The following is a 23131-nucleotide window of genomic DNA, read 5'->3' on the forward strand; positions in this document are numbered from 1 at the left end:
CCTTTACTGTGTTACCCTCTCCCACTTCAGCTGGAAGGCTATTCCATGCATCCACTACCCTCTCAGTAAAGTAATACTTCCGGATATTATTTTTAAACCTTTGTCCCTCTAATTTAAGACTATGTCCTCTTGTTGTGGTAGTTTCTCTTCTTTTAAATATAGTCTCCTCCTTTCCTGTGTTGATTCCCTTTATGTATTTAAATGTTTCTATCATATCCCCCCGTGTCTCGTCTTTCCTCCAAGCTATACATGTTAAGATCCTTTAACCTTTCCTGGTAAGTTTTATCCTGCAATCCATGAACCAGTTTACTAGCCAATTCTGGTGGTAAGAAGATACTTCGGGAAGCCAAGAATGGATTGTATGGAGACAAGCCCCCAAAAGTGGTGGCTTAACATACAAGAAAGCCTGCCAAGATAAGGCACTGAATGTGGGTGTTTATAGAACATTCTTATGCGATGTTAGGATATGATTGTATGGGCTATGTTTGGGGGGGGGGGGGGGGGGGGGAATTAAAAAATATATAACCAACCATCACCATGCATATACTTTTTTTTTTTTTTTAAATCCTGCCCTAAAGCACATTCTGATGAACAAATTTGGTCCTGGCTCCTAGATTCTAGAGAAATTTGTCATGAAGCGAACAATTTTCTGAAAAGCTCTGGATTAAGTATGGCAAACACAGAATGTAATGTGATGGTACAGGAACAATATTGTATTTACGATAAAAAAAAGTGAGGAGAGGACTGAAAAAATAAGTTAGGTTGTCATGATTGTAAAAAGAAACTGGAGTACAAGGATAATGAAAAGAATATAAATGAGAGGGTTTTAAAGACGGCATAGACCGCATACGTGCTTGTCCTTCAATACTAGATAGGTCACTACAGGCATACCCCACTTTTAAGTACACAATTGGACCAGAGCATGTATGTAAAACGAAGATGTACTGAAAGTGAAGCAATACTTTTTTTCTGCATTGCAATAGTCGTTTACAGGCATAACTGATACTACAACTTTAGATTTCCAGTGTGCTTTTATTCAGTCAAAACAAACCGCAAAAAAAACAAAAAACAAAAAAAAACTAATTCCAGATTGTACCATGTCTCTTTAATGTTTTACTCATTGGACAACCTTAAACTGGGAGGAAAGTAAAATAAACCTGCCCACTGGGCCATTTTCTGTCAATACAGTGCCAATTTGTATTTTTAGCAGCTTAGTTGCACACTTTGTTTAGAAACCGCTCTATCACTTTACACATTTATGGTTTAACTTTGAATCCTCAGAATTGTGGCTAATGCAGCTAAACTGCTAAGTCATAGTTACAGCAAATGGCAGGGTAAACCCTTTCACTGGATGGCAGCCGACCAAAAAAAAGATAGAGATATCTCTCTCTCTCGTCGGCTGCCATCCAGTGAAAGGGTTTACCCTGCCATTTGCTGTAACTATGACTTAGCAGTTTAGCTGCATTAGCCACAATTCTGAGGATTCAAAGTTAAACCATAAATGTGTATATCCATCCAAGTAAATACCGGCACTCCAGGAATTTTTCAATCTTTCAATATTCTTTATTTGTTACAGGACATCAACGTTTCAGCTCTAGGAGTAGGCATTATAAATTTGAGATGGACCTGTGCCATGTGAGAAGGTGGGAAAAGTTCTTGCCCCAATGACACTGAACTGAGCTGCTCCGGGCGAGAATAGAACCTTCCATTTATTGTTCACTTGCAAACAGAAGAGGCGCAGGAATGTCTGTACTCCTGAGTGTATGTAAAGGGGGGTATGCCTGTATATAGGGGTTTGTATATTACTGGAAAGAAAATGTGTAAATATATGCACGATAGTTTGGTCAAGTTTTGTATAGAACTCTTAATTGTAATCTTTACATAAAAAACATGCTCTTTAGCCAAGTTGTATTTATTACGAAGTTTAATTTTATTACATATAAAAATTTTCATACAAATATAAAAATATTTAGGAGTTAGAATATAAAAGTATTTACTACATGCATTAGAACATTCTTTACAATTCAAACACAGAACAGGAAGTGCAGAAGACCCGTTCCCCGGGGTCGCTGTCCCTGAAATTGGGAAACATTTTAATTAGTGTATCAAATCTGCTATTAACGGTATTGACTGCATATATAGAATTAACATTATGTACAACATCTCATCATAGATCTATCTCACAATTAAAAAAAGGGACACTCCATTGCCCAAATATAAAAAAAAATAAGTCTTTGTTTAGTAGATATACAACAAAGGCAGGCATGCATTTAGTTACACACTTGTTCTAATGGGGGTAGATCTAGAAACAACTAGCAATAGCCTGCCAAAGTATTTTAGGGTTCCGGAGTATCCATTTAAACATACCATTACTCCAGCACCAACACAATTCCTCACTGCAGCTGGTACACCTATTTTAAAGTAATCGAGCTGGACAACTTTCAACCAATCCTTCTCAGAAAAGGACTGAACACAGCACCAGGCTGTGAGGGTTTCACAAACCACAAGGTGAGCAACTGCTCCACTCACTGTTCATTTAGAAAATGCAGGCATGAGCTGTGTGCAATGTCCTAAATCTATTTAGCATTGCATGACATGAAGACCTTTGAAAAATTAAAGTATCTAAAGGAGAAAGTGGTGCTACAGCAACTACAGAGATATGTTATAAACCAAAATGTAAAAAAAAAAAAAAAAAAAAAAAGCACCATTTCTCAGATATGACCGTGATTTACATTGTCAATGACTTAGACAAAAGCATCTTAATCTGAATTCCTGGGTCAAAAAAACTCTTTTGGTAAAAGGACATTAGAGTCCATACAAGAACTTCAGCTTTAGCATAAAGTGCAACTCTGATTTAACTTATGAAACCAGCAATCTAAAGAGAAAAATTACCACTTTTATAAATCTTCTTAGTAACTCACATCGGTCAAGCAGACAGCAGGGAGACTTTCTTATCTCACCCGCTTTGAACTGTAGTTCATAACAAAGTAAATGCTTCTCAGATAAGTGATGACTGTTCGCATAAAGCCTTGCATGCACCATGTGTCATAATGCTTCTCTATGAGAAGCACCTGATTGGACACAAGTCATCAGTAATGATATCTTCAGAGGAAGTGGATTGAGATGCAGAGAGGAGACTATCCCAGAACACGAATATAAGCAAGTTAACTATTATTTAATCCTTTCAATTTTGAAAGGGGGGGGGGAGCGGCAGTAATGAAAACATGTTAGAAATGAGTCAAAAAATGTATTTGTGAATACTTACGCAACTCTACAGAAAGAGCATATTGCTGCCGAGCAGCAATTGCAAGACATGCAGCAACTTTTGCACACAGAACGCTCACACTGTGAACACGATACATTTTCACCAACAGATCGGACACAGAAGGAACACGCTTTTGAGTTTCCCATATTCAGTGCTGTATGAGAAAGGAACGGCACCAGTTATAACAGCACATCTCTGTAAAACATTACTATGCACAGCTTCCATCACATCTTTATTGGGACATAGCATGCACACAAACATGCTAGGTACAACGTGGAAGTTGGGTTACAGTTCAGTGTGCAGGTGTCAAAAAAGCCATATCTTAGTCACATGGACTTATGGGAAGCATAAGAAAACAATAAATAAATAATAATTAAAATCCTTTTTGCTTCCCAAAAAGGTTAAAACGCCCTTGACACCTTACATTGTCAATGTGTAAATAAGATGTATTGTGTTCTCCCTTACCATTCTCAGATTGCCCAGACACAGACATGCAGAAGAGCTTGCCCCTCCTCCCTACTTCCCCTTGTAGGCATTGGTTTCACCTTAGTTTGAATTCTAACAGGAGAGACACCCAGAGTAGGGTTTCACAGAGCACAGCCTTCTTACCATGCTGATTGGGTCAGGTTTGGAAGAAACTGAACTGAGAGGAGGAGGGAAGGGCTGTTTTTACCTCTGATGATTTTAGAGTAATTGAGATATTGGCTGGCAATTCTTCTAGCACAATATACAGATGAAATGTTTAAGTCGTATTTGTCATGACATGTACTCTTTAAAAAAAGACCGTTAATGGTTAGCTGCTGTTATCATGTTTTTTTTCCCCCCCATCATTTAGTTTAGGAGATGGAGAGAAGTTTACACAAGTATGTGTAAGTCTGTACAGAGAACACTTGTATTTGCTACCCACCTGTTGCACAGTGGATATACAGTACCAAATAGACAGGATAAATAACAATACGCTAGCAGAATGCTCTTTAACATTTTGAATGCTGAGCTGAAAGTGGATGTTATGAATGATAACAGTTCATAAAATGGTTAATTTGGTGTTTTTAACTGGGCACAGACATGCTATAAAAACCAACAGACCACACAATTAGCAGTATTTAGGTTTGTCAGTGATACGTACCTTTTGGTGCTTGTTTGTTTCTATGTAATTTCCCATCTTGTCCAATAATGGTCTGTCCATTTAATAGCTCTGGCACTGTGCAGTGGTCTTCCTTCCCATTCTGCCCATTCTGATGCTCTGCATTTTGCAGGACCGACTTTGCTCCGCTGAATAGGAGCTTCTTGGTCTTTTCTAGAATTTAAATAAATAAATATTAAACTAGTTGTCCATCATTGAACTACAAATATTTTAGGCAATGCAGAAAACCAAAACAAACGCACATAGGACACATTGTACGTTTGGAACACACACACACACACACCTTATATCACGATCACTATTTGTAAGCTTAAATGCTTGCATTGTTCTTGACCCGAGGAAACCACTTTGTAGCAAAACAGAAAACCTGGTGCAACGGACTGCAGTATATCAAACGGCAATAGCAATTACTGCATCCACAGCAGACTATGCAGGTCTGATAGATATGGTTAGTTTCTTAATATTCACCAGTTTCATGTTCAGTTGCAGTTATTAAAAATTAGTTTATTTGAACCATTTACATTCTAGAACAGAAGCACTTCGATTTAATATTAGTTTGTGGGCCTGGCACCTCTGTGTCTAATCTGATTCACCAATCCACATCATTCCTAAAACAGCCATACTACAATTATTTGAGCACTTGTACATTTGTATGATTTATACTGCAGTCATAATACATTATCGATCTCTTTAGTAAACTATGAATTTGCTTTTGCAAATTTAACGGATTGCATTTGGATGCGCATTCCTCTACATTCATGAACAACCACATGGTAACATGGAAATAATAAAGCTGAGGGCAGCCAGCAGGTTACCCCAGAGGGGGCAATAGAGGGAATGGCTTTTAGTAGTCAGGCAGTGATGAAGTAAAGGAGTTATTGCAGTTATTGCATTGGGGGATTCTGGGGAGTGGGGGGGTCTGTGAGGTTCTGGGGTGGGGGGGTCTGTGAGGTTCTGGGGTGGGGGGGTCTGTGAGGTTCTGGGGTGGGGTCTGTGAGGTTTGAGGGGGTCTGGGTGTGTCGGATTCTGGGTGTTTGGGGGGTCTGAGATTCTGTTTTTTTTGGGTGTGTCTGGGATTCTGGGGGGTTCTGGGTGTTAGGGGGGGGGTCTGGGATTCTGGGTGTTTGGGGGGTTCTGGGATTCTGGTGGCCCTGGGAGAGTCCGGGGGTATCCTGGGGGTCCTGCCTGGCTGCTGGGGGCTCAGCTTCAACAAGCTTTATTGACAGCGAACACTGAGCACAGCAGTACTCCCACCGAAGATCTCCTGCTTGTAGCGCTCCCCCAGCACGCTCTCACACATCTCCCTCTGGCCGACGTGGATCTTGAGCTGCTGCGGGGTGACACCATCGAACGGGTAGGAACGCTTGGGCATAGTGTGCGGGGAGACAGGCAGCTGCTGCACCCGGAAACGCGAGCCACGCGCAGACAGGACGGAGCATGCGCACAGCGCCCCGCCACACTTTACACAGCGCGGCCACGGGGTCCAGCCAATCACAGCCTGCGGCTGGAGCCACTGGGTGCTGTGATTGGCTGGGAGTGTGAGAGGCGGGTAGGACTGACGGCTGGGTGGGCGTGGTCAGGAGTTCTCTACATTGACTGTGTTACAATGTTTACCATCAGGCAGCATGGCTACAATGTATCTGTGACTGAACTGAGTGACTGAGTGACTGACTGATGGCTGAACTGGCCAATGGCTGTACTGACTGATGGCTGAACTGACTGATGGCTGAACTGACTGATGGCTGAACTGGCCAATGGCTGAACTGACTGATGGCTGAACTGGCCAATGGCTGAACTGACTGATGGCTGAACTGGCCAATGGCTGAACTGAGTGACTGATGGCTGAACTGACCAATGGCTGAACTGAGTGACTGATGGCTGAACTGACCAATGGCTGAACTGAGTGACTGATGGCTGAACTGACCAATGGCTGAACTGACCAATGGCTGAACTGACTGATGGCTGAACTGACTGATGGCTGAACTGACTGATGGCTGAACTGACCAATGGCTGAACTGAGTGACTGATGGCTGAACTGACCAATGGCTGAACTGACTGATGGCTGAACTGACGGATGGCTGAACTGACTGATGGCTGAACTGACCAATGGCTGAACTGAGTGACTGATGGCTGAACTGACCAATGGCTGAACTGTGTGACTGATGGCTGAGCTGTGTGACCGATGGCTGAACTGACCAATGGCTGAACTGTGTGACCGATGGCTGAACTGTGTGACTGATGGCTGAGCTGTGTGACCGATGGCTGAACTGACCAATGGCTGAACTGTGTGACTGATGGCTGAACTGTGTGACCGATGGCTGAACTGAGTGACTGATGGCTGAACTGTGTGACCGATGACTGAACTGAGTGACCGATGGCTGAAGTGAGTGACTGATGGCTGAACTGTGTGACTGATGGCTGAACTGTGTGACTGATGGCTGAACTGAGTGACTGATGGCTGAGCTGTGTGACCGATGGCTGAACTGTGTGACCGATGGCTGAACTGAGTGACCGATGGCTGAACTGTGTGACTGATGGCTGAACTGTGTGACTGATGGCTGAACTGTGTGACTAATGGCTGAACTGTGTGACCGATGGCTGAACTGTGTGACTGATGGCTGAGCTGTGTAACTGATGGTCGAACTAAGTGACTGATGGCTGAGCTGTGTTTATGTCAGCTATGTGGGTAATGGCTCAGCTGGGTTATCCATGCCTAGAGGAGTTGTGTAATTGATAGCTTTAACTGATTTCTCACGGACCGCCAAAATTCTATAAAATCTTTATGAAATATTTCTTTGAAATTCCAACCCAGTCAAAAGATGAGCTGGAGTACATTGTCTCAGTATTTTTCCTACGGCTGACACTTCTAGACACAAGGTGGTGTTAGTCCTCAGATGGTGACAGTTCCTCTTTAGGGCAGTTTTTGGTGGTTATCCTGGAGTTCAATGCCGGATTAATCTTTGTTTCATTTTATGTTTTAAATAAAGTTACAGTGTTTATTATAGTAGTGATTAGTTACAATTAGAGTTGAGCGAACCCTAACTGAAAAGTTCGTACCGAACATTACGTTTTTTGGACCCTGGACCCGAACACGGACATATCACTGTATGTTTGGGTTGGAGTTCGGAGTTCGGCGATTTAATGACGCGTTTTGAAAGGCCGCAGGGCAGCCAACCAACACGTGTTTGACTCGTGTGCCCTGCAGAGCTCAGTCTGCGCGGAGCCCTCCATGGGTGAAGAAGGCTGCTCACTGTTAAAAAAACATTCTCCCTCCTGAGCCCCCACCCGCGACGCGCTGGGAAAATTCCAAAGAACTTTCCCATGCTGTGTAAAATGACACAGAGCACTCTGATTGGTTAGCTTGAAATCCAGCCAATCAGAGTGTTCTGTGTCATTTTACACAGCGTGGGAAAATTCCAAAGAACTTTCCCACGCTGTGTAAAATGACACAGAGCACTCTGATTGGTGGATTTCAAGCCAACCAATCAGAGTGCTGTGACAGGTAAATGTAGAGACTTACCTGTCAGTCTCTTCATTTACCTGTCAGAGCACTCTGATTGGATGGCTTAAACCCACCAATCAGAGTGCTTTGAGCCTAATTGCAGGATGTGGCAAGGCTTTATAAGCCTTCCCCCACCCTGCAGAGCTTAGTCTGCGTGGAGCCCTCCATGGGTGAAGAATTATTTTTTATTTTTTTTTGCGCTCGTTTTTTTTTATTATTTTTTTTATGTGCGTCGGATATTCTGGATTTTTTTATTTGGGGCTGAAAAAAGAAGATTTTAGAAGAAAAAAGACATCAAATGGTAAGTCTATTTTTTTTTATCAGGTATTTAGACAAGGGTCCCCCCTCATTATTTTTAGGATGAGGGGGGTAGGTAGGGGTAATTTTTTTGGGGGGGGGAGGGTGACTTGGGGTTTGGGGACCTCTAGTCACCTGGGAGGAGGCGGGGAATTTTTATTTATGGCCCCCACCCACCGCGCAGGTACCCCCCCCCCCATTTTTATTTATGGCCCCCACTCAACTTTTTTCAAAGTTTGGCCGAACCCGCCGGACCCGAACATCCAGGTGTCCGCTCAACTCTAGTTACAATGCTAAGTTTTAAAAATATAAATATGGCTTTAAATAGAGTCTTACTTCAAGTTAAGTGTCTCTGCGTGTTTATTAATTCAGTTTGTTTGTTTAGTTTCCTTTCCCTAACAAACAGTCTCTGTGCCATCCACTTAGATTTTTTGGCACTCTATTTTGGAACTGACAACAAATGTGACTCTTCTGGCTCCCAGTTACTGCTTTCTCAACTGCATTAATAACGTGGACTTTACATTTCTGCATTTCACTCAGAGTGCTGAGTGGCTGGTTAGCTGGCTCTCTTCATATCTTAGATACAGACTGCACATCTCTCAGTTTCTCATACCTTCTGGATATAGTGTGTATTTATACTGCATTCCTACATTCTAAACAGCTCTCTTACCCAATCTTTCCTCCAAATTTGCTTCTATTCATATTAAAGGGACACTTCAAGCTGGGAGTGACCCCTAGATTTTTTTTTTGAAGCATCGTTTTGACAATGTCTATAAAATAATAAATACATTAAAATGAATAAGAATAATTGTAATTGATGGATGAGCTAATGGCTTCATTGCAATTGGCTTGGTGTTCATGCTGATTGTAGCTAGTATTGCAACCTAGGAACATTATTGTTTCCCTATTGTTACCGTAATCTAGAAAAGTAACAGCTTGTTCTCTCCAGGTCTCATTAGTCATGAGATATCAAGTCTTGTATCCAGGAGACAGCACCAACAAACTCCTACGGAAGTGCTAGACTGTGGTTCCTTTTCCAGACATAGACAGCTGAACTGTAAGATTTGTTTTTACACGCTTACTTTATTTTACTTTTTAACCATTAGGTACTTTATTTATCTTATACTTTATTTTACTTGTGTATTTCTTACAGTCTCACCCACAGGATGACCAACAATATTGTGAAATTACACTCTGACAGTTTTTGAATAACTCTAGCATAGATATATGATACATAGCTGCAGACTGTCTCAAATTTTTATCCACAGTCCCTAGTTTCCTCCGCATGCCTCTGTTGCCTCTACATTCCTGACATTGATTCCCAGATTTAGAAATCGGTTGTTAATTTTATGATTTCTTTAATGGTGATTAAAAAGTGAATCTATATTTTCACTATGATCAATAGTATTCTGTTGTGAGATAAAAATTACGCTAATTCAATAATAATGATGGACACAATTAAACTCCAAGCTCTATAAACACCTCAGCAAGGTTTGGTCATTTGAAATACAAACCAGTGGCTATATTATTATTATTTTTTGTATACATATAGTTTTGGAATAGTAAAACAATGTTAATATCTCTCATAATCACACCCTAAATGTATTTCTTCTGTAGTAACTTACACCATTTTACAATGGTTATTCACTGAAGTGAGAATTTAAAGTGAATTTACAATTTTTTAAAATTTAAAAAATAGTAGAACCGGAAAAATTTTCCAAGTCAGTTATGCTTTCAGTTTGGCTACTCTGGCCTTAACTATGAAATTCACCTTGAATTTACACAATAGTCAATATTCCTGTAAGACTGTTGCTTCGGTTACAAAATCAATAATTGTACGTCTCTCAATAACAGGTTTTACAATCTGTGCTTCCTTATACTGCATTTCATCGCTCATGTTATTTTTTTTCAGAATTGGAAGATGGATTCAGAGTATAAAACAATTCAGAACAGAAATCAGAAATCGGTGCAAGGGTAAAAAGCCTCTCTTAAAGGGAACTGTTTATAAATATTTTTCTTTAATGTGATCATAGTATTTGGTCTGTGATAAATGACTGAAGTTTGATTTTCATTGAAAGAATTACAGGAGGTGGCAAAAACGTAAAGTCTGCAAGCAAACTTCAAGTGAGGTTCATGGAGGATGATTCGCAATTAACCTGCAATATTCCCCTGGATATATATGGGAGACCTGAAACCTATCGCTGGAAGACAGAATATGATGAGGCATTTAACATGGATTCCGAGGTTTAGTAAATGTACTTGTTCATGATGAGGCTAATGCACTCGAGAAAAAAAAGCATTCGACTTGACGTTTATATCTTAAATCCACAGGGCAAGTGGAAGTGACAAATCCGGGGATGTGGGAAGTACAATGGATGAATAAAGGTAGGTTAGGACTTGGCAATATTGGGTACAATGGATCTGTGCTATCAAGGATATGAAATGACCCCAACTTGCAGTACGAAAGCCTCATATCTTACTATTAGAAAGGTTAAGGAAAGAATAGGACTGTGTTGTATTACTGGTCCTTAGGGTGACCTGGCTTAAAGGGATACTCCACTGCCCAAATACAAAATAAAATAAAAATGTATATTTAGTAGATATGCACCAAATGAAAACTTACATGTATTTAATTATATTTTTTTATTGGGGTTTTATCTAAAACAGCTTCCAAAACCTACAGATCTCGTTTGCTGCCTTTGCAAGCCCCACACTCCGAACCCCTGCCCAGACTTTCTGTGACTGTCCAATCACAGACCTCCCAATGCAGCTCAGTGTGAAGACTTTACAAGTCAGGTACTCTGGGCAATTGCTGCTTCTAGAGTTTAGCTCCACTAATCTAATCAAACCAGGAAGTAACAGAAGTGGTTCTATGATTGCTAGCCAAGTGGGTGTAGCCAGATTAATTTATAAAAGTCTTAATTTCTATTTATATCTGCCCTTTTTGCAAAATGAAAAAAAGGACACACTCTTCACATGTAAAGCTTTTCAGCAACCAAAAGTGCTTTAGAGGTGTGGAGTGTCCCTTTTATGCAGACCGTATTGCAAGGTATAAAATAGTTAGCCTACTGATAGTATGAGAAAAAAAATGTAATGTGTATTTGTTGATGGAAGGTATAGAAGACCTGCGTGGGCAAATTCTACCTCTCCCTTTTATGGGTTAAATTTCCATGGGAGGATCCAGGCAGGTATTGCACTGAATAGAGAAAGTTCTACAGGTGAAGCCAGTTGCCAATCACTTGCCTCATTATCAGTGTATGTAAGAGCAGCCTGAGTCAGTTCACTCAGAGTCTGGTATTCCAGCCGAGAGAGCTGGACTGATACAAACTGAGCTTTATCTGGTGCTATGATACGTTTGTGTTGGAAAGCCACCCAACTGTAGTTAGATGATTATGTGTATATAGTTAGCACTCAATAAAGAGCAATGATTTATTTTGTTTATGTTTTATATCCACTTTCTGAATGTGTTAAAGAAATTAAAATGCTTAAAGCCAGAGAGTTGGAGTGTGTCCTGTGTTGCAACTTGCCATCAAAGTCTGTGGTTTCTAAAAATCCCAGATAAACTAACCTTTAAATACACAGGAAATATTTGTCACAATAGGCAGAACGCTCCATAATAAAGCAAGGGCTGGGAAAATTTGATAAATGTATAACTTGGTGAGGTGAACCAGCAATCAGAATGAATAGCAAAACAAAATCTTAAAGGCTGTAGGCACTCAGACCACTTAAGCTAATTGAAGTGGTCTGGGTGCTGTGACTCTTTAGCAGTTAGAGTTGCAATGTTAAACATGGAAGATCCAGAGAATGTTTAGATTGTAGCTCTAAGGCTGCCCTCAGTGGCTGTTTATCAGACAGCCCTGGGGGGTGCTTCTGGAATTCTAACAGACTTTTGGTCCGTTATCTGATGCTGGACATCCTCACACTCTGCATATCAGATTTTCCCCATTGTATAATGCTTTCCTATGGGGAGGTCTAATGCGCATGCGTGGCCATGGGAGTAGCGTGGGCAGAGAATGACCCAGCGCCGAGGGACGTTGGCGCTGGATTAAGGATAGTGGCTGAGGGGGTTTTAATCCCTTCAGCCCTGTGGGAGTGGGGGGGTGCGAGGAAGGGACCTATTAACCCTTTAGTGCCAGGAAAACGCCTTTTTTTTCCTGGCACTATAGGATCCTTTTAACAGAGAATATAAATCAAGGAAAGCTTTAGAGGGTCTTAGAGCAACAATAAGGAAGGCTTCACTTGACCCAGGAGTATGTCCCTCTGGTTAGTCGGGGGTCGATTTGATCTTGGCTCATATTTATTGATTTTTTTAAAACTTTTCTCCATCTCATTGTTTCCGCCGCCCCTATAGTAATTTTATTTGAAAGATCATTGTGTATTTCTAAAAGAATAAAGTAAGATGGGCTAAAGGAATAATCGGTATGATGGGGTATTAGTAATGTGTGCAGGAAATAAACGATCTGGAGAAAAAAATGGAGGGGGAGGCAAATAACAGGGAAAAATCATTAGTAACTGATCGAGAGAAGGGAAAGGAAATAATGTGTGCGGACCCCCTGCTCCCTGGAAAAGAGGGGCATACAATGGAAAAGAGGGGCATACAATGGAAAAGAGGGGCATACAATGGAAAAGAGGGGCATACAATGGAAAAGAGGGGCATACAATGGAAAAGATGGGCATACAATGGAAAAGAGGGGCATACAATGGAAAAGAGGGGCATACAATGGAAAAGAGGGGCATACAATGGAAAAGAGGGGCATACAATGGAAAAGAGGGGCATGCAATGGAAAAGAGGGGCATGCAATGGAAAAGAGGGGCATACAATGGAAAAGATGGGCATGCAATGGAAAAGAGGGGCATGCAATGGAAAAGAGGGGCATACAATGGAAAAGAGGGGCATGCAATGGAAAAGAGGGGCATGCAATGGAAAAGAAGAGGAGGGAGCAGGGGAGATAGGTGGAGATATTAAGAGGGGGCAGTGGAAGAGAGCATTAAAGAAGCAGAGACCAATAAAAACAAGGAAAGAAATAGATGGGGAATTATATTTCTGGTCCCAGTTATCAGAAGTTCAAAATTGATAATGCTAATAAATAGTCAATTACGCCGATTTACGTTTGGTGATTTTAAAACTGGATTGCTCGGCTTCTTGTATGTATAACTTGGAAACAAATCTATAAAATATTTATAACTTAGAACTAAAGCTTCCAAATTCAAATCAAAAATCTTTGCTCCACGTGGCCTGTGAGAAAAAGTTGTTAAAACAAATCTTATTTTGAATGAAATGGGTATTAAAGGTTTGATCATTTTCTAATGATAGTAAAATTATCGTGTTACAACATATAAAGCAGCAAAACAAAACTAAAATGTATTCCTTTACTTTCCGCAGGTCCACCTCTGTGATATGTTTTGGAAGCAATCATTGAACTCACAAGATCTGTAATTTGGCTACATATCTTTTTTCCTATTCCTTGGCCGGTCCTATACTGAAAACATGTAAGCAGAAATCACAAAAATGTCCAATACATCTTGAAAAAGACAATGGATCATTAAATTTCCAAATCAAATTTCGAGCTTGTCACCATATTTGGCCAATATTTTTGTGAAACCTTAATTAATGAAAATGCATGTGTCTCAAGCATCTGGTGCACTTTACCATTCACTAAATGAATAGTTAGAAAATAAATCAAGTGTAATTCTTCTTGGCTAATAGGACTGGGTTTTCTGGGTTCTGGTTCATTTGAGTTCTTTTTTTCTTCATTCGTTGCCAGCAATCGCGAATGTATGAAAATATCTCCCAAGTTTGGCTTACTGACAGTACCAATGGACTTTTAGCCCTCATGATTTAGTGTCCTGCTGGTTGTAAACAAATATAGACTTTCCAGACATTTTCCTTAGTAAAGTAAAGTAAAGTAAGTTCTATCAACTCATTAATGGTTTACCTTAGAATCTCTTTTCTGCTTTTGGTTGGCAGAGAATCATGACTAACAGAGTCCATACTCACAGGGTCTCACTGCACTATAACATTAAGCCCAACCAGAGACTGTATTAAAACATGTCCCATGCAATGAATTGAATGCCAAAAAAATAGCCGGAAATTAGCTTTAATCAGGCTAATCTAAGCAGATTTTTCCGTAACAGATTTTATTTCCCCCCCCCAAATGCGCAAAGGTAAACAGAGCCGTTTTTATTTCAAACCAGATTTATTTTGTACCATTCTAGATTGCAATTTCCTGTAACACAAATAGTAACAAAGTGAAAAATCATTCACACAGTAAAATTAATATATTGTGTAGTACACCCAACTCTCTAACGCCTTGTTGACAATAGCAGAAAAGAAGACTCTGTTCGATGTTCTAGACTTTAAAATAGTTCGATCATAGATTCTCTTGATTTTCCGACTCCAACCCATTTAACTGCACAAAGAAACCAAGCATTAGTTATTAATAGATTATATATATGAAGAGAGAGTATTTACTGGAAATCGAAAGGTTTTATCCATTAATACAAGCCACAACATGTCTACCATTTGGTATGAAAACATTGTTAACGTTACTGTTGCTTATAATATATATTAAAGTACTTATTAACCCATGTCAGGCATACCTGGGACACCAATGTGGTTCTCCACAAATCTGATGTAATTCTGGGCTTTTGTTGGGAGCTCTTCCCATTTTCTGGCACCGGTTGTATCACTTTTCCAGCCCGGCATAACCTCATATTCCACTTCTACTTTTTGTAGAATTTCTTGGTTTGCTGCGAAACACACCATTAGAAAGCAAAGAAATATAAAAAATAATGATAGTAAGGATCTTCATGTTTACTAGATATTTTTTACCAGACAATCGTTTCTGGTCACATATGAAGGTGTAAGGTTTTATGTCATTTTAGCTTTCTTTAATAAATGTTGATTAATTCTGTTTCACCCCTTGATCCCTCTCTATTAATTATTCCCATTTAGAGGTTATCTCCTGTTCTATTGCTCTAGGCACGATGCATATCTGTAAAGAAGTGTTAAACTATTTGACAATAAAACGTTGGCTTCCATTTTTTTTATCCCATCATTCCGTACACTGTAGTGGATAGTGGCAGTGATGCGCCAGAACCCCTATTAGCCAAGGGACCCCATAAACCAAATGATGTTCAGCAAACTATTCCACCTGCATGTATCAAGAGAGGTATATTATTTCCTCTCTTTTTTTGGCCCTCCACCACCATTTTGACATCACGTCTGTCAGCAGAAATCACTCCTAAAATGACATGAAAACTGCAAATCTAATGTTGACCAAACCTGGAAAATACGGGATTCTCTTTCCATTAAGTCTGTATGCAACACCCACTTTAATTTCATCTAGGACGTCCAAAATATCCAGTTTTGTTAACGCCAATCTAGAAACCAAATAATGTGAATTACTACAAAATGTGTGCATGTATTTGACGTTCAAAAAAATTCCAAAAGATCTATATAAAGCAGAGTTTTCAGACCGCGGTCAACCAACTGTTAATGGATGACATAATTCTCATCTTGAGAACAAAGGTTGCAAATTCCTTTATATACCGGTAAATTAAAAGGGAGAGAGATTTAAAAATCAAACCCTTGTATGAGGTTGTTTGAATTTAAAGCTCTTGGATATTTTTATATTGTTATTTGAGATTTCATGTTAGAGAATGGTACTAATACAAGACACAGTGCTTTATACTGGACCACATCTCATAGAGTAAGAGTTATGGTGAAATGCAATGTCTAGCTATGCACTACCTGTAGTCACATAAAAATGAAAATTTAAAATTTATAGAAAGGTAAGAAGCCAGAAGTAAGCGAAGAAAGAAATCCGTATAACTAGCCGGGATGAGGGAAAACAGTTGTACAAGGGTCAATAAACTAGCCTGGTCAAAATACCAAGGAGCATCTAACAAGAACACGCTATCGGACTCCTAAGAGAAATCACGGCAGGCAAAGTTACTGTTTGTGTGAAAGGGTTTAAATAATGCGGAAATAAAGCCTTTAAATAAACATAACCGCAATGTCAAAATGTGTAAATGTGCTGTTGCAAGTATGACGCAGGAGCTCTCGCAACAAAATGGATGAAGGCGTCCACAGTGTCATAAAAGGACGTGAAGGGGCAGTATCAAAATTGCCGCCAGAACATGAGGTCTTAAAGCAGTGATTTAGTGGTGGCGCAGGTATCGTGACAATTTCTCTCTCGTTGCCAAAAGGGTCAATATGTCAAATTATTAATTTAAACTATTTGTGAGCTATGATGTTACCTGTGAGACTGACTATCCAGGTGCAGTAAATGCAAAACATAAAAAGGTGTATAAACCTGTAGGTGTATGGAAATACAGTGGCTAGGGAAGGAATGAAAAACATGTCAAGAAGGCTAAATAATTCTTTATTCCTTACTTTGGCTAATATATGTTAGCAATGGCCATACCATATACTTTGTATTTCCCCCCAAGAAACTCCACTGCTTCATTATGATCTAGCTGTGACATGGTTTATATCTATGTATTTAAATAATCTAAAAATGTTCATGAATGAAAAAAAATAAAAAATGACAAATACAACTCTTACGCAGTAAAACCATTTATCATATGAGCATATCTTAAAATGACCAGGTCCAACCAACCACATCGCCTCTTCCGACCTGTAGTTACCCCCCATTCATGGCCACGGGTTTGAAGAAGATTGCCGATTTCCTGGTGGGATGTATAAAATAAAATTTATGATAAATGTTGCATGCTCTTTAATTATATGACAACACAATTAACAAATATAAAATACAAAGAAGAAGAATGAAAAAAAAAACACTGAAAAGAAAACAAAAGCCTTAAAAATAACCTAGACTTTACACTAAAAAGCTATTATAATGGAACGGACATCACTGTTACCAACAAGCGTGGACACACAAACGACTGTGAGCTCCAAGTCTCAATTCTAAGATATAATGATGTAAGTAGGCAATAGTGTGTGTCCCCTGTGTACATATATTTTGGACTAGCTACCACTGCTAAATCTAACACGATAACCTCATCCTATAAAAAAAACCTTCAATGGAAATGCCGTTGATTTCTGCTATGGAGAACAGGAGATCTATCAAGTAAATCTAATGTAAGTTCTTGCTTCCTATCTAGTTCTTATAAGTAAGGTATGTCAAATGAAATCATATCCTTGAAGTCTAAGCTGGTTCTAAATCAGAAAATGTATGGGGACTCCGCAAATCAGATACCAAAGGTACTAACATTTATTTGCTCAGTTGGAAATGCTCCAATACCGACTCTTGTGGTATATGCCTTAACAACTCCATATATTTCTCCAATGTTCTGCGGGGGAATCCCGAGTCCAGTACAAACACCTCCAACGGTACAATTTGAGGAGGTCACAAAGGGGTAGGTTCCTGTTGGCAAAAATATAATCATATTGGAAATTCAGAACGGGAGTGGTTGTGTCAGTGTTGGGCATTGTATAAAAAAATAGAGGTTTATATATGTATATATATATATATATATAAATATATTGTGCAAAATAAGCACAATCACTCAATTCCAAACTAGCTTCAATATCTGCAGAATTATTTATGAGCTTTTAAAGACTTAGGCAAAAATAATGGGGGTTTAGTTACATTATATTATTGATATTATTATTGGTATTTATATAGAGCCAGCTTATTCCACAGCGCTTTACAATATACTTATATGATCATATATTGCCTAAGAATGCCACAACACCAATGTACCCCATTTTTGGCAGGTCCAACATTAGCAACCTAATGCCTGCTCTCATGAAATTAATCCACTTAGAAGACATTGGCGTTGTGGTGGGCGTATGCAATGTATGAACACATGCTGTAACTAAACCCTATTGTTTATTCGCAACACAGGTGTCTTTAAAAGCTTTTAAATAATTCTCAAGATGATGAAGCCTATTTAAATTTAAGTAAGTGTACTGGTTTTGCATAATGTTTTAAATGGTTCAAGTAGCACCCTTATAGTATATCTGAAGTGGAAATGATGTGAAAATGAAGGCAGTAGTAGTCCCAGTTGTGATAGGATTATAGTTACTTTATGTAGATACCCAACAACCACCACATCCGTACAATTTAGTGGATTGTTTTGTATGGAGCAAGTAGGATATGGGTGCTGTCCCTCTAGTTTTTGTCAAACCATTTTAAGGTTTAGGTGTTGAAGAAACCAGTGCATCCAAACACAATTAATTTGATTGGATAATTAGGAACTGAAACGTCCTCATTATAACATCAGTGGCTGATGTGGTGTGTTCTGGGTGCTGATGAGACCTTGGTGTATGACAAAACTGGAGGGACCTAAGCAGTGGTTGTGTTGCTTAGAATGTCCCTGGAAACTCTTTCTGATAGGAGATCTGACAACCAATAGGCATGCTCCCAATTATCCAACTTTGTATATATTTCCAATACATATCTTAAAATTGTCATAACAAACAGAAAAATAATGAATAGATTTTAAAAATTTAATTTAATTCCAATTATTTTTAAAGCTTGATCGCTAGGTGATAGAAGCTTTAAATATTTGTGATCTTTTACTCACCAAAATCAATGTCAAGTAAAGCTGCATTCGCGCCTTCCACCAATATCTTTTTTGGAGAGCCATGAAGAGCCTCATACATATAATATACTCCATCACGCACCATGGGTCGGATTTTGTCAGAGTACATCTGAAATAATAAAGCAGAACTGTTGTTTTAACATAAAAAAATTCATAGAAAACCAACAAATACAGATTCTGCTCATCACAAGGATTTGTGACACAATGTAAATGGTTATACCTTACCTTAAGTTTCTTCAATTGGCCTTCTACATCTACCTCCAAGGTTGGGAACATTGATTGATACTGTAATGCCAGATTTTTAAATCTGTTGGATATAAAAGATAATTTCTATAAACACAAACATACACAGAGCATCTAGTTAGTTATTAGAAATACATGCAAACCATATGAAATTTGTACCAACATGTTAACAGTTACCCACGAGCTGTAAGTAATATTAAACGATCAAAACAACACTTTGTCTACTTCGATACATTTAGAGAGCACTTTGACCATTATTGGATCAGTTAAATAGGATCCGAGCCACAAGTTTATGCCATCACAATCTTTCTGAAAAAGAGTTATTTGTACATTGGCCTCCATTTAATATTTGTAATTTTTCAAATGATTTACTATTGCAAAAATATTTTTGGGGAAAATATATATTTTTGGCATTTTTATATATTTGTTTAAAAAATATTCGTAACAGTTTAAATTTTTTTTTTTTTAAATCATTTGAAAAGCTTATACAAAAATAATAAGCCGGTCTCATTATTGGGCTAGTAGACACTTAGCAATTTCAATACCTAAGGTCACTGAAAACATATATATTTACCAAAACTTGATGTATTTATATGTATTTGTTCATCAGCAAAACAAATACCACAACTAGCTCCGCAGACTTGTGCAATACTGTCAAATAAAATTCCCTTTTAATCATTTAGTTCAAATAAGGGACAAATAACCACTGTAATATAAAATAGCGAATTTTAATAATTTAACAAATATGCACCTGCACAATACCTAAATCGCCTGTAATTTACCTTAAAGAATCACACTGTAATGTCTACATGGAACATAATAGAGGCTCCCCAGGAGAATGAACCATGTACTTGGTTGCCCTAATCTTCAACCTGTGATGTAATCAAAAAGCCCGTAAAGGCGCCAGCTTTTTTTATAAGTATATCACAAGTTTGACCGAGTTTTAATTTGGTAACATTTTCTGACTTCAGTGGAATCACCGACAGGAAAATTATCTGTGACATTTTGGAATATGATCGCATTAAAAAACGTTTTGTGATTTTAGTGGAAAATCATTATCGATCAGATTGCCAATAATGGATTGTAATATAACAGCTAGTTAGAATTCCCAGTTTATGGTCCTACACGTCAGCAAGAGTTCGGGGTTAACTATACTATAACTTGAGTGCAGTTGATTGATTCCTTCATGGCCAAACACTTTGTGAAAAGCTGAGATACAATTTACTAGATCGCTAGACACAGAACTTTGCTTGAGGGACATTCACTGTACTGAGTTGATGGCAAGTTTTATTGAGAAAAGTTACCTAGTCAAGCTTTGTAAAGAGTTGGTGAGCAAAAAAGAATTAACAAACTGTAATTTTACCACATGACAGGAGGCTTCCTATTTTGCATTAACTTTCTTTACTAACTCCATAGCAGCAAAGAAAAAACAGGTGAAATAAAGAACCAATCAGGACACTGTCAGAGTGTATATAAATGAAAGCATATCCAGAGCACTTCCTCTTTCTTTGCTGCTCCATCACACACAAGTCAGGTCAGAGTACTTGTTCTTTGCCTCTGTTTTAAAACTGTACATATTGTATGTGATTATTATTTTCCTTTCCTGTTGGGGTGACAGGGGGCTATCCTTTATCTCCACCTCTCTAGTGGGGCTGTTTACTGTTTATTTCTCTGATTGTGGTTCTGTCCCCTCTCTCCCCAGGCTCTCTCTTCCCTGAGGCGGCCTATTTCTCCCCCCCCCCTCCCCGAGAGCTATGTTTGTGCCACTTTCCTCGTTTTCCCACGCCGTTCTCATTGACTTCAGTGCAATCGGGAAGGGAACACTGTTGATTTTTGCATTTAGGCACGAACGGGCTGATCGTGGGTTTTTCCCGTTCGTGCCTTTTCTGTGCATAAGGTTCGGTGACTTCCGCACAAACTGGCCAGGTCAAAAGGAGCTTCAGGGGAGCACAAGATAAGCTCCCGGGCGTGATGTGGCCCCTGGCCTGTGTAATGTACCTAGCGGATGACGCATATGCCCGGGCAGACTCTTTCACTGCAGATATGGTGCGTGAATGGGCACACGACATAAGAGAATGGATAGAAAGAGGGTTTTGTTTTATGGGCAATACCTCTCAACCAAGTGGCGCCGTGCAGCACTCTTCCGCATTGACCCCAAACTGGTGAATCCTGGGGCGAAATAACTAGGCCCACTGGCACAGGGAAAACTTTTTTGGAGAGGTCTTCATGAAGGAATTAAACAAGCATGTAAACGTGTTCACCTCTCTAAACAGGGCCCGTACCTCCATGCATAGGCAGGGTCTTTAGAGGCAACCCCACCAGGTTTTTTTTTCCATGGCTGGTCGGCAAAGGGGCCATGCCACCAGCCGATTTTAGCCATCAGGGACACCCACAACAATTCTACCTGGAAGTGGGCACAAGACAACAATACCCCTACTACCGGGGAACGGACAGAGGCCGTGGAGGTCGCAAACGTGCCAGTGCAAGATTCCCCACAGGTAAGAGACCATCAGTTACATGTGCCTACTTTAACCGTTGCTGCCGGCCGTATTTCCCTTTTTTTTCCAGAATTGGGAAAACTGTCCGCAGATGCATGGGTGTTACAGATCGTCAAAGGTTATCACATCGAACTTCAGACATTCCCTATACAGAACCAACCCCCTCGCCCCATGTGCCACTCCGCCACGGACGCTGATCTCATAGAATTGGAACTCTGCGAATTGCGCACGAAGGGCACAATCCAACCTGCGCTTGGACGAGGGGGCTTCTTCAGCAACATGTTTCTCGTTCGCAAGAAAACCAGCGTCTTCAGACCAGTGATCAATTTATGGGATCTAAATATACACGTTACATACCATCACTTCAAGATGGAGGGAATCCACTTTCTTCGAGACCTCCTACAAGAAGGGGACTGGTTTTCGTGTCTAGACCTCAAAGACGCATATCTGTCGATCCCGTTCGTGGAGCAGCGGCATCGTCGGCTTTTATGGCCGGAGAGTCACTTTCGGATATCTTACAAGCGGCGGACTGGTCATACGAATCTACGTTTCGGACATTCTACTTCCGTCCGTCATCTAACACTGCGTTTTCTCTTCTTCCTAAGCGTTAAAATTGCAAAATATGAAGCCTCCTGTCATGAGGTATTTTATTAAAGACACGGAGGAATTTTATTAAAGACACGGAGGCTCATATTATGCAAGTTTAAAGCTGTGCTACGACTTGAGATGCGATGTGTTCAATGGGTCTTAAATAGAAGTTATGGAAGGTCGATTCCCGAGACCAATCCGCCGCTCGCATAATGTCTTCCAGTCGACAGCCGACCGCAGAAGCCTTCGATGCCATAGCACCATGTACTAAATGCGGCGTGAATATAGAAGTGTCAACCCCAGCCAAGGATAAAAGCCAGCGCACCCAACGCGCAAGAGTCGGGGTTGATACAGGTCGGTAAGGAGACCTAAACGAAATGAACAACTGATGGAAGTCCAACGAACGAAGAGACCGTGTAGCATCCATATAAGCCTTTAGACAATCCACGGGACAGAGTGCTGGATTCTCCGAGAACCTAGGGTACATAAATGATCTGGATGCCGATTTAGTCTTCCTGGATATGTTGAAAGAAACCCCTTCAGGAGTAAAAGCAATGGCGTCCCAATCATGGGCCCTGACGTCAGACACTCTTTTACACGAAATCAAACAAAGCAACATCACTAACTTAGAGGATAACTGCTTAAGTGTCAGTCCCTGGTTAGGGTACCATGAAGATAGAAACTGCAACATCACGTTGACATCCCAGAAGGCAGAGAAACGAGACCTAGGTGGACGAGCGAGGCGGATACCCTTGAGAAGGGGACATACAAAAGGATGTCTGCCGACGGGTGAACCATCCAGACCTCTATGTCCAGCTGAGATAGCTGAGCGGAAAAGGTTAATAGTGCGATACGCCTTACCTGAATAGAATATCATCATGAGGAACTCCAAGATCATATGGAGAGGGGCAGATACGGGATCCACTGACCGTTCCATGCACCAACCAGACCATGAATTCCATGAGGCGCTATAGGCCGTTCTTGTACCTGGAGCCCAGGCGTTATCAAGGAGCAGGAGA

At 40.0% G+C, this 23131-nt stretch overlaps 2 protein-coding genes and 1 long non-coding RNA gene across 3 annotated transcripts in view; 1 reads left to right on the forward strand and 2 right to left on the reverse strand.

The window, feature by feature from the left end:
• Nucleotides 1–1906: 1906 nt before the first annotated feature.
• On the reverse strand, nucleotides 1907–5848 carry SIVA1 (SIVA1 apoptosis inducing factor). Its single transcript, XM_063440470.1, has 4 exons — nucleotides 5664–5848; nucleotides 4392–4562; nucleotides 3266–3419; nucleotides 1907–2075 (listed from the first exon to the last, which is right to left on the reverse strand). The coding sequence occupies exons 1-4, from the start codon at nucleotides 5779–5781 to the stop codon at nucleotides 2018–2020; spliced, it is 501 nt and encodes a 166-aa protein (XP_063296540.1). The 5' UTR covers nucleotides 5782–5848; the 3' UTR covers nucleotides 1907–2017.
• A 3318-nt stretch (nucleotides 5849–9166) lies between these two features.
• LOC134582850 (uncharacterized) lies at nucleotides 9167–10595 on the forward strand. The gene is made up of 4 exons (XR_010086278.1): nucleotides 9167–9265; nucleotides 10121–10182; nucleotides 10287–10452; nucleotides 10540–10595. It is a non-coding gene; the product is annotated as an uncharacterized LOC134582850 (long non-coding RNA).
• Nucleotides 10596–14386: 3791 nt separating this feature from the next.
• ADSS1 (adenylosuccinate synthase 1) overlaps nucleotides 14387–23131 on the reverse strand; it is a 32293-nt gene continuing 23548 nt past the window's right edge. The window contains exons 7-13 of the mRNA XM_063440176.1: nucleotides 19009–19090; nucleotides 18766–18892; nucleotides 17446–17600; nucleotides 16778–16902; nucleotides 15494–15591; nucleotides 14809–14958; nucleotides 14387–14618 (exon numbers count right to left, since the gene is read on the reverse strand). Of these exons, the coding sequence (XP_063296246.1) occupies nucleotides 14566–14618; nucleotides 14809–14958; nucleotides 15494–15591; nucleotides 16778–16902; nucleotides 17446–17600; nucleotides 18766–18892; nucleotides 19009–19090 (790 nt within the window). The 3' untranslated portion in view covers nucleotides 14387–14565. The remainder of the gene's footprint in view (nucleotides 14619–14808; nucleotides 14959–15493; nucleotides 15592–16777; nucleotides 16903–17445; nucleotides 17601–18765; nucleotides 18893–19008; nucleotides 19091–23131) is intronic.

Source organism: Pelobates fuscus, chromosome 13 (genome assembly GCF_036172605.1).
Source record: "Pelobates fuscus isolate aPelFus1 chromosome 13, aPelFus1.pri, whole genome shotgun sequence".
Lineage (NCBI taxonomy): Eukaryota > Metazoa > Chordata > Amphibia > Anura > Pelobatidae > Pelobates > Pelobates fuscus.

Coding starts and splice junctions, on each gene's coding strand:
- SIVA1 (XM_063440470.1), bottom strand. CDS start 5,781: ATGCCCAAGCGTTCCTACCCGTTCGATGGTGTCACCCCGCAGCAGCTC. Junction 4,563..5,663: donor CTACAAGCAGGAGATCTTCG/GTGGGAGTACTG, acceptor TTTAAATTCTAG/AAAAGACCAAGAAGCTCCTA. Junction 2,076..3,265: donor TGCTCTTTCTGTAGAGTTGC/GTAAGTATTCAC, acceptor TCCCAATTTCAG/GGACAGCGACCCCGGGGAAC.